Source organism: Marmota flaviventris, chromosome 2 (assembly GCF_047511675.1).
Source record: "Marmota flaviventris isolate mMarFla1 chromosome 2, mMarFla1.hap1, whole genome shotgun sequence".
Lineage (NCBI taxonomy): Eukaryota > Metazoa > Chordata > Mammalia > Rodentia > Sciuridae > Marmota > Marmota flaviventris.
This window is the reverse complement of record NC_092499.1, coordinates 26677488-26690308: the sequence shown is the minus strand read 5'-3', so window position 1 is coordinate 26690308 and position 12821 is coordinate 26677488. Positions and strand designations below refer to the sequence as shown.

Sequence of the window (12821 nt, the reverse complement as noted above, 5' to 3'; positions counted from 1 at the left end):
GTGGGTGGAAGAAGGGAGGGAGGAAGGAAAGAAAGGGATCCACAGGCCAGAGACCAAGTGTAACTGGTGCTTGCTTACCCAAGGTGTCTCTCTGGTGCCTAATACCATTCCAGGCACTTGGTGAAGACAGATGATGGAGCGAAGTGTACCCCCCCCACACACACCACCAAATGAAGGCCAGTTCTTCCATGGATTCTGTGCTGCACAGAGCCCTGGGTGTTTCTTCCCAATCCCTCACCCTCAGTCTTCTGCCCCAACCACGCCCGGAAGAAGAAAGGACTATATGATACACCCACTTTCGGTACCCATTGTCTGAGCTGTGCGATTTCCAATTTGTGGTTGGAGCCTCGGTTGTTCAGGGATGCCCTCTGGCGAGTCACCAGATCCTGGACCCGCTGGGTACATCATAACACTGAAGGGCTAAGAGAAGGAAGGAGGAGAGAGTCAGTAGCTTGGCCTTCCCCCACGCATACCCTTAGCTCCAGCTGTAGCAATGCCTGCCTTCAGCTGGCACCCTTTGAGATGAACCAGAGGCCTCAATCTGAAGGCTGTAATCGTGGTGACTCCAGGGATTGAGGCAGGGGGATCGCAAGTTTAAGACCAGTCTCAGCAATTGAGTGAGACCCTCAGCAACTTAGCGAGAACTTGTCTCAAAATAAAAAGGACTGAGGATGTAGCTTAGCTGTAAAAGCACCCCTGGGTTCAATCCTCCCCCACCCCCAAAATAAATAAATAAATAAAAGCAACACACAAATGTGAGCTCTATCTAAGGAACCCCCAGGTCATGACTTCCTTTCTCCTGGCTTAAGTAAACCCTCTGTACCCTTCTTCCATTTTTGTACCAATAGTTACCAAGAAGTCCAAGTTCCAAATCAGATCTTAACTCAAAAGTACTTACCTGGAAACTATGTGTATCATTTTGTGAATTAATGGTTCTAAATGGGAGATGTTCTAAAATGCAGATTTCTAGGCCCTCCTCCTAGAGTTCTGCTTTTACATGTCTGGGATGAAGCCCTTTAAAACACTGTCATTCCGTGGTACAGACTGGGAACTTGTGCTAAAGTAGCTAGCCTCAGCGGGGGCAGCTTGATGCATAGTAGGTATACCATAGCAAGCTGCCTGATGACTTGTTCCTTCAAAGGCTTCTTTTATTTTTGTTTCCTGACCCTAATCAATTATGTTGGAAAGTGTAGGGTGACATGAGAATCACAAGCTTCGGAATTAGAGCCCAGATCCTAGTTCTGCCACATTTTACCCAGGGACCTCTCAGATAACCTAACCTCTTAATCCTTAGTTTCGTTTTCATGGCTGACCCAGGGTAGCTCTCAGTGTTCAGTGTTATGTTGTTTGAACTTGGACAGAAACCAGCACTGGCCACTGTAAACGTAGGGTCTTCTACAATCCCTGGCCGAAATAAGGCTCCTGCCCTCCAAATTGCAATATGGCATTGCTAAGCAAACTAGTAACTGAAGATTCCAAGGACTTGGCCCAGGGAAGTGCAGCCTCAGGCTTCCTCAGTCAAAGGAAAGTTACAAATATAATCTGCACTGTCTCTAGCTTCGACATGTCAAAAAATAATCCAGAGAGGGATGAGCCTCTGTGTTCATCCAGGAGTGATCTGCATTCATCATTAGCATGGTTGTGAGATGCAGAACCTCCCTAATGGGACAAGGGGGAGCTTTTATAGTACTTCTGAGGGACTTAAAGTGTTCTTTTAAAGAGGAATTTTCTACATACAGGAAATGTAAGCCCTTGAGGGTTCAAATTGTGCTTATGACAAAAGGTAGCTAGGAAAATTCAACAAGGTGGCTGCCTGTATTAACTTATCAGTTGGACCTGTGCAATTCTCAGGAGGCTACAGAATTCTTTCAGAATTTCAGATGCTACAGACCAAAGCCTGGGGCAGTACTGTCCAAAATAAAAGTAATGTGAACCACATATGAACTTTTTTATTTATTATTTATTTATTTACTGGGGATTGAACCCAAAAGTGCTTTACCACTGAGCAACATCCTCAACCCTTTTTATTTTGAGTCAGGGTCTTAGTAAGTAGCCCAGGCTGGCCTCAAACTTGTGCTCCTCCTGCCTCAGCCTCTGGAGTCGCTGGGATTACAGGCATAAGCTACCACACCTGGCTCCCATCAACTTCAGAGAAGTAGAAACACAAAATGTAAACTTTATTGGCTGGGGTTGTGGCTCAGCGGTAGAGCGCTCGCCTAACATGCGCGAGGCACTGGGTTCAATTCTCAGCACCACATACAAATAAATAAAATAAGGGTCCATCAACAACTAAAAAATGTTTTTAAAAAATCTCCAATAACTTCCTTCTGCTATTCAGTTGCATTTGAGTCTGTCCCTGAAATTACTCTGCCTCTCATGGTCTCCCTTTCCCTGTTCCTCTTGGCATCCTGCACTCCCAGAAATGCCCTATTCCCAGACTCTACTTATCCAGAGCAAGCTTCCCAGCAGGGAAACTCCTCCCTTCCCCTGGGCTCCCAGGGCACTCACCTTATAAGACATTTCAATTTCCAGTGCTGTGCTAAGACCTAGGCCAGCGGTCCTATGCGCCATGGCCATTTGAAGTACCTTCCTCCAGATTTCCTAACTCACCTTTCAATGCCTGAGACTGGATGGTGCTGTCAAGTGGCGCCCAGACCAGGACCCCCATACTCCCTGGTCCCTTCCTTCTGCTCATTAATTCTGCTTTCCTGTCCTCTACACCCTTGTGGGGCCAGTCAGAGGTGAGGAGCTCCAGGACTTATATCCTCCAGATCATCCTAGGAGCTGAGCACCCACTCAGCCTTCTTGGTATTACTCTCAAGGAACTGTGTGAGATTGGGACACCAGGGGTACTCTCGTGCTGATATAGGGTGACTCAAATTCTTTATATGAACAGGAATTCTTCCAGAAATATATGTTCAGGATCCTCCCCTAGGGATGGTCTTGTTGACTACCTCATGTCACACTTCTCTTAAAAGGTCCCCATCTGGATCACAACCTCGTCCCACCCACCAGGGTGCTTATCTTCGTGCCTTGTAACATAGAAGATGCTCAGCAAGTGTTTTTCAACATGAACGTCCAAAGGAAGGAGTCACACCTCGGGGGCACGTGTTTCTTTTGATCCATGATTCTGTGTTTTTCCTATACACATTTCTAGATTGTCATCGTTCCTCTGAGTGGCACAAAGGGATTCTCACATCCCCCAAGCCCTCCACTCACTGACCTGACAGTTGATGTGCCGAAAGTTTATCAAGAAGGAACAAACGCGCCTCCAGATTCTCTTGACAGCAAACTGCAAGTGAACTTCAACTCCAGGGCATGTGAAAACCGCTGAGCCCGGGGCTGGTGGTTGCCTGGTCTCAAGTTAGGCAGCCCAGGGGTTGGGGTTGAACAGTGCTTTGGCTGCAACAAACTGTAGTGATAGAACATATGTTTCTCGTGCTTTGCTTTTGATCTTCTGCTCCAAGGTCGAGGATGCTCTCCCAAGGGGGGAAGAAAAAAGGAAGAGGAACCGAGTGGGAGAAAACTGACTTCACACATCACTGAAATACTTCGTACCCGAAGCACAGTCACCCTGAGAGAAGAACATGGTGGCAGCTCTTCACGGTCACCTGATTAAGGGCCTTGAGTTTGGTCCTGACTCAGAGGGAAACACACCGCCACTGAGAGGCCCCCCCACAGCACCCAAGCACTCACAGCCAAGCCTGGGCTTGGCCCCAGCGGACATATGAGAAAAAGATGACCCCTAGAGCCACCAGGCGGGCGGGAATCCTGATGTTGCCAGGTCCACCTACGTGGATCACAATTACTGCATGAGGTCATGGAATGTTGAAGATGAAATGAAAGGTGGCTCCTAAGTCATAAAGTTGCAGGCGGGTGGGCATCCTTTCCACAGGGCTCTCAGGAACAAAGCTGATGAGCAGGGGGAGTTGCTACCTCTCCCAGACAGAGATGGGATCACACCCATGCATGTCCACATCCTCCCAAAGCCTGCTCTCCCCGCTCTCCCCGATGCTTGCTGGGTTGGAAGGGTAACCGTAGCCCCCCCCCCACAGGGTTTGCCTATGCAAAGGCAGGAGGCCCAGTTTGACACAGAGGTGAATGGACAGGTGCACTTCTTAGTGAAGCAACGGAGAGGTGGCCAGAAGCTGGCAGCAGCCCTCAAGAGAGTCTTAGCAGCATGGACCATGATGAGGAGCCTCTCGAGTCCAATTCAAAAGGTGACACTCAGTGATCACAGGGACCTCAGAGCCCTCTCCCCTCTCTCTGCCTGGTTCCCCCCAGAATTGGCAGGATGCACTACACTGACTTGGGATCAGGGCTTGGCAAAGAGTGAGATGGTTAGATGCTGTTCTGGGACTGCCTCATGCTGGCACAAGCCAAATTAATTTTCATTTTGTGGGCTGGTGGACGTCACCTTAGTCATTAGAAATCAGCTGTGCTGGGAATATTGACACCCCATGAATTGGCTAACACTGTAAATCGGGATATTTCTTTTTCTGGGAGAGCCTGTTGTTCAATATTTACGGGCATCCCACTGGTCCACTGGAATCCTAAAGTTGTTAGACTGATGAGCGTCGTGAGACTCAGAAACGCATCTCTTTTCTCAGGGCTGCAGTTGGGCAGCTCAGCTGCTCTGTGTCTCTCAACCACCAGGTCACTGATACTTGCACCCCATTTCTCACAGGCCTTGTCACAGGTTGGGGGCCAGTCTTTGGGCCAGGACTAAAAAAGACACAAGCCTCTGTGGGATCCTTAGGATCCCCAGCGTCCTAGAATCTGAGTGGTCAAAAGGTGGCGCTCTGACACACATGTTCAGCCATCCGGAGAGTAGACTGGCGGAGTTCTCCTGGGCAGTGTGGAGGGACAGCACAGCTTCCTAAACCCCAGAGTCCTGCAGATGCCGGAGGATTGAGCTCCATCCCTACAGTGGGCCCCAGATCGGGGGCCCAGTGGAAAACCGTAGCAAGGCTATGGGGGCCTGTGAGGGAGGCTCAGCTTTCCCCCAGCATCTCATCAACCCAAGGTGCATGTGTTCAATCATAGTGATGGATTTCAGCCCAAGGGAGAGTTTCAAGCCCCTTTTTCCTGGTCATAGGTACAAAGTTGGGCTGGAAGGAGAAGAAGAGGGACCACAACTTGAGTCCAAGTGCTCTCTCTTGCTCCCCCAAACTGCCCCTTGATCTTTTACTTTGTGTTTGTCCCAAATCACCACATACCATGCTCCTCCCCCCCCACCCGCCCGCCCCCCACCCCCACACCATTTGCACCTGAAGGTGGGGAAGTCTGGACTCCAAGACACACCCTTTCAATCGAAAGAGGAACAGCAGACCCCAAAACCCACCCAAGCTAATGAGATGGGAAAAGTGAACTGGAGCCCGCCTCTAAGACACGAGCCCAGAGACTGAGCTGTGTCTAGAAAGGAGGGCTTGTGGGACAGTCACCCTGGCAGGGCTGGCAGAGGAGGTGACAGAGACAAGGAGAGTCAGTGGCAGGCACACTGACAGGCCAGCAGGCTTCCTTCCCTGAACCCAGCAGGTGGTTCTGTCTTCCAGATGAGGACGACACGGACTTAACACCCAAGGGCAGCGATGACACACTCTACTGTGAGGCCGAAGCCATCGGGACTGTGGAGAAAGAGAAACCCCCCAAGGAGGATTCGGAAACAGACTTGGAGATCGAAGGTGACATGGGATTGGGGGGTGGGTTCCAGGCCCCCTGGGCCCCTGGAGGAATCCCATCCGCCCAGTGGGAGGTCCTGCAGAGGATGTCTGGAAATGCGGTTCTCCTCCAGGCTGGCTGGGGACAACGGCTGCCACAGCCCCGTGGCTTCCACACGAGCACACATCAGCTTGTTGAAAGCTGAACCAACACATAAACAGGGGTTTCTGGTCTTAAATGTGGCATCTCATGTGATGTCCCTTTAGTCGCAGAAGAGAGACATTAGTACTCACCTTTAGCCCTACTCAAGGGCCCCATGTGGGCCTTCAGCAAGTCTGAGCTGAAGTCATCAACCCAAGGTGCATGCCTACCTGGGTTTCAGGGCTGGCTGAGTGGGAGCAAAGACCTTTACTACAAACAACACCTCCACCCTCTTTTGCAGATTTCCCAGGCTGAGGCCAGCCCGACTCACCCTGGTGGGCAGTGGTCACAGTCTGCAGAGGTGGAGGGAAGGCTACTCAGCCATTAAAATTAAACTGTGCTGCTTATTTGCACAGTCAGCTTAGAACCCCACCTCTGTCAGTCAGCAGACAACGTCTACCCAGACCTCCTCTCTGCTGCCCCCAACATCTCGTTGCTCTCTGTCTTCTTGTCCACCCCGGGGCTGTCACTGACACTGCTTCCAACATGGGATTTTGCTCCTTGCAAACCTGGATGCTTTGCCAAGATCCCTGATTCTGCGTCTTTCCCCGCCCCACCCCCTGCTCCCCACACTCACAGCAAGTGATGGCGCTGTTCCAAGCTGCTTCTTAAAATATGACAGCCAGAAAGCGTCGGCATCCAGGGTCAAGGCAGAGCTAGTCCCAAGGACAAAACAGGAAGTTACCTTCCCTCTGGCCAGCAAGAACTTCTAATGGCTGAATTTGGCACTGACAACTCTGTCCTGAGCAGAAACTCAGGGCTGAGCTGCTCTGCCTCCAGGGCACGTGCTACAGGTACTGAGGTGCTGAGGACGGGGCCCGGAAGGACTTCCTGGGGAGTCTAGAGAAGAAGGGTTGGCCAGACTGTGGGCTCTTTCCCATGTAACAGTGGTTCTCCCCTGGGTAACTGCACACCTCAGGGGACACTTGGGGTGGAGGCACCCTGTGGGTGCAGGCCAAGGAATCCTACTGGATATCCTGCAATACAGTCCCTCACAACAGAGCAGGACCTGAGTCAAAATACCAGAGACACGGAGGGCGAGAAACCTCGCCCAGTGAGCATTCTAAGGAGAGGGTCGGTCTGGAGCTGCGCTTGCAAAAACAGCTTCCCTCTGAATCGCCCTTTCACCTCTGAGCTCTCACTGTCTACCTTAGAAGCTCGTGGTGTGGGTTGGCCAAAGGCCCTGGGATCCAAATAGAAAGCACACGAGTGTAGATGCCAGCTGGCCCTGGGAAGCCCTGCCGCCCACTGGACTTGCCTAAAGAGGACCCAGCCCTGGGGTCCCCAGGCCAGGCTGGAATGGTCCTAAAGCCTAAGGATGGCAATGGAGAGGTGGAACCCCTGCTTCTCTTAGCAGGTTTTTGTTTTTGTTTTTTGGTACTTACCGGCTGGACATTTAGGGCCTGGATTTGTCACTGGAGAAGCAGGGATGACTGGCTGTAAGGCCACCCGGATGCAGGTCTTTCTGTTTCTCACCAACTGGGAGGTCTCTCCCTCTTGAACTGATTGGCCATCTCGAGGTGACACAGTCTACTTCTCTGAGCCTTCTTCATGGCTCACGTTTTAATGGTGGCAGGGAAACTAAAATTGAAATGGAGACCCCCCCTCAACCATCAAAAGACCCCAGCCCTGTGCCTTTTGTTTTTCCCCTTCAGGGTTGTCCCAGGGTGGCAGGAGGGCTGGGCCTTTATATATTCCTGGCGATTGGTCTCGGGATGCCTCCAGCCTGGGAAGGTGGGGTGGGGTACGCCGCTCATCTCTCCCAGGAAAGCCCAGGGCTGACACCTCGGGCCCCTTCTCCTACACGGAGGGAGCCATCCATCGGGGGCAACCTGGAATTCGTGTCTGCCTCTCCCACCACTGGCTGACTTTAGGGTTGGAGTTGACTTCTGGAGCGCACACCCACAGGGGTGGATCCCTGGCAGAGCACAGCCCAGTCGGAAGCAAACCCTGCCCGAGGCCAGAGGGCAGAGAAGTCGAGCCCTACTGAGTCTTGTCTTTCTTCGCAGACACCGAGAAGTTCTTTACAATTGGACCAAAGGATCTGTACCTGGAGGCCTGCAAACTGGTGGGTGTAGTGCCTGTCTCCTACTTCATCCGGAACATGGAGGAGCCCCACATGAACCTCAACTACCATGGGCTGGGCCCCAGGGGCACCAAGGCTATCGCTATAGCCATGGTGGTGAGCATGGCAAGGGGGGCGTGGAACCAGGCGGAGGAGGAGGGTGGACAAGTGGCAGGCCCAAGATCCAGAGGGCCCCTCCCTCCAAGGCTGAAAAGCGACCTTGACGGACACCTGTCCTGGTCTCTGCTCCTCTGCCAGTTTCCCTGTCAACATGTGGACTTCCCTTTAGCTCTGGAAGGACATTTCTAGATACCTAGACCTTGAAGTCTGTGCTCTTTCACATTCAGGAAGCAAAGCACCAGCCCGTGGGACAAGGAAAAGGGGCTGGGCTGGAATTGGGCCCCAGAGTCAAGGCCAGAGCACAGTATAGAGTGCAGATCTGGGTCTCCAGGCCAAAGCTCAACTCTGCTAGAAATGGATCAGCTGCTGAGTCTTTCCATCCTCCATCTGCCTTTTGCGGATTTTTCAAGACCATGCTGTAGAGTAGATCATGTTTTCCTACAGGAATAATTTTATCTCTTGGTTTGGCCTAATCAAGCAAGGTCTTGACTTTGAATCCATCATAGCTTTATATAATTCCAATTGATTATATATAAAACCGATTCTCGTCCCAGAGATGTTAACAACTGTGTGTTAGCAACTCTGTTCACTTAGGAAGGTAAAAGGAAAGTTCGATGTTTAAAAAGCTCAGTAAGGCGAAGAGGCAGATGCTCTTGGGAGGCAATATGTAAAAATTGATAATAATTAAAAATTGATAACAATTAAATTGTCCATGGAGGGGCTGGGTTTGTAGCTCAGTGGTCAAGGGCTCACCTGGCATGTGGAAGGCAGTGAGTTCAACCCTCAGCACCACATAAAAATATAGGGAAAGGTATTGTGTCCAGCTACAATTTAAAAAATATATATTTTTTTTAAAAAATTGTGGTGCTGGGGATGTGGCTCAAGCGGTAGCGCGCTCGCCTGGCATGCGTGCGGCCCGGGTTCCATCCTTAGCACCACATACCAACAAAGATGTTGTGTCTGCCGAAAACTGAAAAATAAATATTGAAATTTTAAAAAAAATTGTCCATGGAAAGAAAGACCAGAGATAAAGAGGATTGAGGAAGAATTCTGAAAACATGTTATTTATAAAGGGCCTGAATTGAGAGAAGGGGTCCGTGAATTCAGTAGCAAATGAGTGGCCGAGAGCAGGGAGAAGTCAGCTACAGGTGCAAAAGAGAAGAGCCTTGGAGGGAGTGGCCAGGTTCGGGGATGCAGATGTGCAGGGTGATGAATGAGGGAGGCGAGTCCCCTCCTCTTGTGTATCTAATCATGGGACACAAGGCAATGGCAATGCATGAAGCACTGTCCTTGCTCATTGCCGGAACGTGATCCTATGTGAGTCCTCAGGACACACAATGGCAAGCTGGTCATTTGGGGTACTGGTCCTTGGTTGGCCTGGCACAATGCCTTTGAGGAGTAGAGGGTCTTATTTTTCACATCCTCTGCCCCACAAGCTCATGGCCATTAAGAAGTTACATGAGAGCCAGGTGCCATGGTGGTGAGGAGGCTGAGGCAGGAGGATTGCAAGTTCAAAGCCAGCCTCAGCAACTCAGCGAGGTGCTAAGCAAATCAGTGAAACCCTGTATCTAGATGAAATACAAAAAAAAAAAAAAAAAAATGGCTGGGAATGTGGCTCAGTTGTCCAGTGCCCCTGAGTTCCATCCCCAGTTGCACCGCCCAAGAAAGAGTTACATGAGAGCCAGGCCCAGTGGTGCACCCCTATAATCCCAGCAGCTGGGGAAGCGGAGGCAGGAGGATCAAAAGTTCAAGGCCAGCCTCATCCCTAAGCAACTTAGTGAGACCCTATCTCTAAATAAAAAGCAAAAAGGGCCGGGGATGTGGCTCAGTGGTTAAGCATCCTGGGTTCAATCCCCAGTACCAAAAACAAAAAACAAAAAAGTTACACGAGCCATGAGACTGTACTGTTTTCTGGTGAGGGGAGGAAAAACCAGAGAAGGAACAAAGCCATCTTGAAATTTACTGATGGTTGAAAGGCTGATTCATAAAGCATAGGAGGGGACCATCACTCCATGGACTTCATGGGAAAACTGCATAACGGTGACATCGTCTCGGGACTTGTATACTCAGTGGCCACAGTTTCTGTTTAGGGAGGGTAGTTTTTTCCTCTCTGACTCTCAGGATTGTTCAGGCAGCCAATGGTGTGACACTCTGATGTTGGAGCTTTTATTTGCTGTTTGTACTGCTGAATTTTTCACAGATTCACCCAGCTGGCTTTAAGAGCATGATCACGGGGATCCTGTTTCAGCCCTGGGAGTACAGCTCAGTGGTGCCACCCTGTCGGGGTGGCGGTGAGAGTCAGGAGGTTCTCGCTTCCCCTTGTTCCCCTAGCAGATAGCATAGAGAGTGACAAACAGGTGCTGGCTTTTGTGACATGAAAGAAGACAGTTTGGGGATAGGGCCTCCCCATTTACCCTGCAAAGTGCTGGTCCCCAGCATGACTCTGGAGGTGGCAATCAGCAGTGTCCAAACGCTGATCAACAGCACCTGGAAAGGAGACCCCAGGGCCATCTCCCTGGCCTTTGAACAGGTCTGAATTTTGCCCACTCCAGAGAGACAGCGGAGACTTGAGGACCCTCCAATAAGCCCCAAGGGAACCATCCCGCGTTGTGGAAGCAGGAGCTACCCTTTTCTTTTTTCCCTGGAATGGAGAATCGGGCCCTCCTGACCACTTGGTGCTTCTCTCACTGTTTGGTGGACTTTAAAACACCTGAGTCCAAAGATTCGACTCTTCTTTGCACCTGCTTGTACTGTGAATGAGGGGCAGAAGGGGAGAATAGAAGTTTTGGTTAGAGCTAACCCCAGTCGTTCATGCTGCAATGTTTCCTCTCATCTTGCTCCCATCGGGAATGTAGAATAGCCTGGACTTAGATATGAAGAGCTAAGCCCAGCGCCTTCCAAACAGGCTTGAGGTGACCTCAGGTAAGAAGAAGGCAAAATGGAAGAAACACCCTTGAAGAAGCAAAGCAAAGCAAGGCAAAAGCCTCAGGGGACCTCCTTTCAAGGACCTTCAAGTTTAAGTTCCCTTGTTAAAGGTCTCAAGTGTCTCTTAATCTTACAGTAGGTGTAAGATGGGGCAATAGGGTTAAAACCTACTTAGCTCATTCTTGTGCCTCTCACTTTTCAGGCCTTTAACTTAATGATCCCCTTCTAAGTACTCCCAGAAAAGCATATTGTTCTAGCAGAACTCAATGTGATGGCTCATCCTCTGTTTTTCTCCTTGTCCTCTCTTTCCTTTAGTATCCCTAATCTAACCTCCTGTGTTAGTTCATTTACCATAACTATAACAAAATATCTGAGGCTGGATAACTTTACAAAGAAAAGAGGTCTATTTAGCTAACCAGGTTCAAGGGCATGGCACTGGCATCAGCTCAGCTCAGGTAAAGGGCTCATGGTGGGTGGCATCGCAATGGCAGGAGTACATGTAAGAGGGAAAGATCACATAATGACTGAACCCAGGGCATTCTATATCACCAGCTACATCACCTTTAAAATGTTGAGGCAGGTCTCACCAAGTTACCCAGGCTGGCCTTGAACTTGTAATCCTTCTGCCTCAGCCTCCCAAGTCACTGGGATTACAGGCTCCTCTGCCTTAGTAACAACCTTTCATTAGGCCCCACCTCTTAAAGGTCCCTCTATCTTTTAGCATCGACACTCTAGGGTCCAAGCCTTCAATGCACAAATCCTAGGAGGACAAACCACATCCAAACCACAGCACCCCTGACAGTCTGGGATGTTCAGGAGAAGGGCCAAGCTCTAGACCAGAGCGAGCAAGGTACTGGGGAGGTCACCAACCGCTTCTCTTTCTTTCCCCCCCTCCCCTTGGGTGGTTGAAGTCTAACACAACCATCACCAAACTGGAGCTGGAAGACAACTGCATCATGGACATGGGCGTGACCTGCCTGGTGCAGATGCTGCAGGAGAACTACTACCTCCAGGAGCTGGTAGGTGCCCAGCTCTGCTGGCTCCTCCCACCACACTGGGGGCCCAGAGCCCAGGGAGCCCAGGCAGAATCCCCTGTCACTCTCAGGGCAGCCCTGGACTGTCTGAAACCCGTCATCAGGCTCTTCCCCTCTAGATGGGACTTCTCAGATGAGGGCCGCCCATCAGAGGCTGGTGATGACTGGATTCCCTGTGGCCGTAAGAAACCCTAAGAAGCCATGTCTTTCTTTTTTCATTTTTTTTAAGTTATACATGGACACAGTATCTTTATTTTCTTTCTTTATTTTCATGTGGTGCTGAAGATCAAACCCAGTGCCTCGCATGTGTGAGGCAAGCGCTCTGCCACTGAGCCATAACCCCAGTCTTTCTTTATTTTGAGTCTTTTTAAAATTTGTTCTAATTAGTTACACATGATAGAATGCATTTTGACACATCGGACATAAATGGAGTATAACTTCTCATTCTTCTGGCTGTACATGTTGTAGAGTTATACAGGTTGTATAATCCTATACACACATAGGGTAATAACGTCTGATTCATTCCACCATCATTCCAACCCTTGTGCCCCCTCCCTTCCTTTCACACCCCCCAATCTATAAAACCTCTGTTCTCCCCCATCGATTGTGAATTAGCATCTGCATGTCATAGGAACCATATCAGAGAAAATGTTTGGCCTTTGGGTTTTTTTTTGGGGGGGGGGAGTTGGCTTATTTGGTTTAGCATAATAGTCTCCAATTCCATCCACTGACCAGCAAATGCCATATTTTCATTCTTCTTTAAGGCTGATTAATATTCCATTGTGTATCACAGTTTCTAAGGAGCCATTTCTCTG

General features: G+C 50.0%; 1 protein-coding gene across 1 annotated transcript in view; it reads left to right on the top strand.

Annotated features, from left to right (window-relative positions):
* Lrrc74a (leucine rich repeat containing 74A) overlaps positions 1-12821 on the top strand; it is a 37437-nt gene that overhangs the window by 686 nt on the left and 23930 nt on the right. The window contains exons 2-5 of the mRNA XM_071607643.1: positions 4056-4220; positions 5556-5684; positions 7872-8044; positions 11884-11991. Coding sequence (XP_071463744.1) covers positions 4181-4220; positions 5556-5684; positions 7872-8044; positions 11884-11991 — 450 coding nt within the window. The 5' untranslated portion in view covers positions 4056-4180. The remainder of the gene's footprint in view (positions 1-4055; positions 4221-5555; positions 5685-7871; positions 8045-11883; positions 11992-12821) is intronic.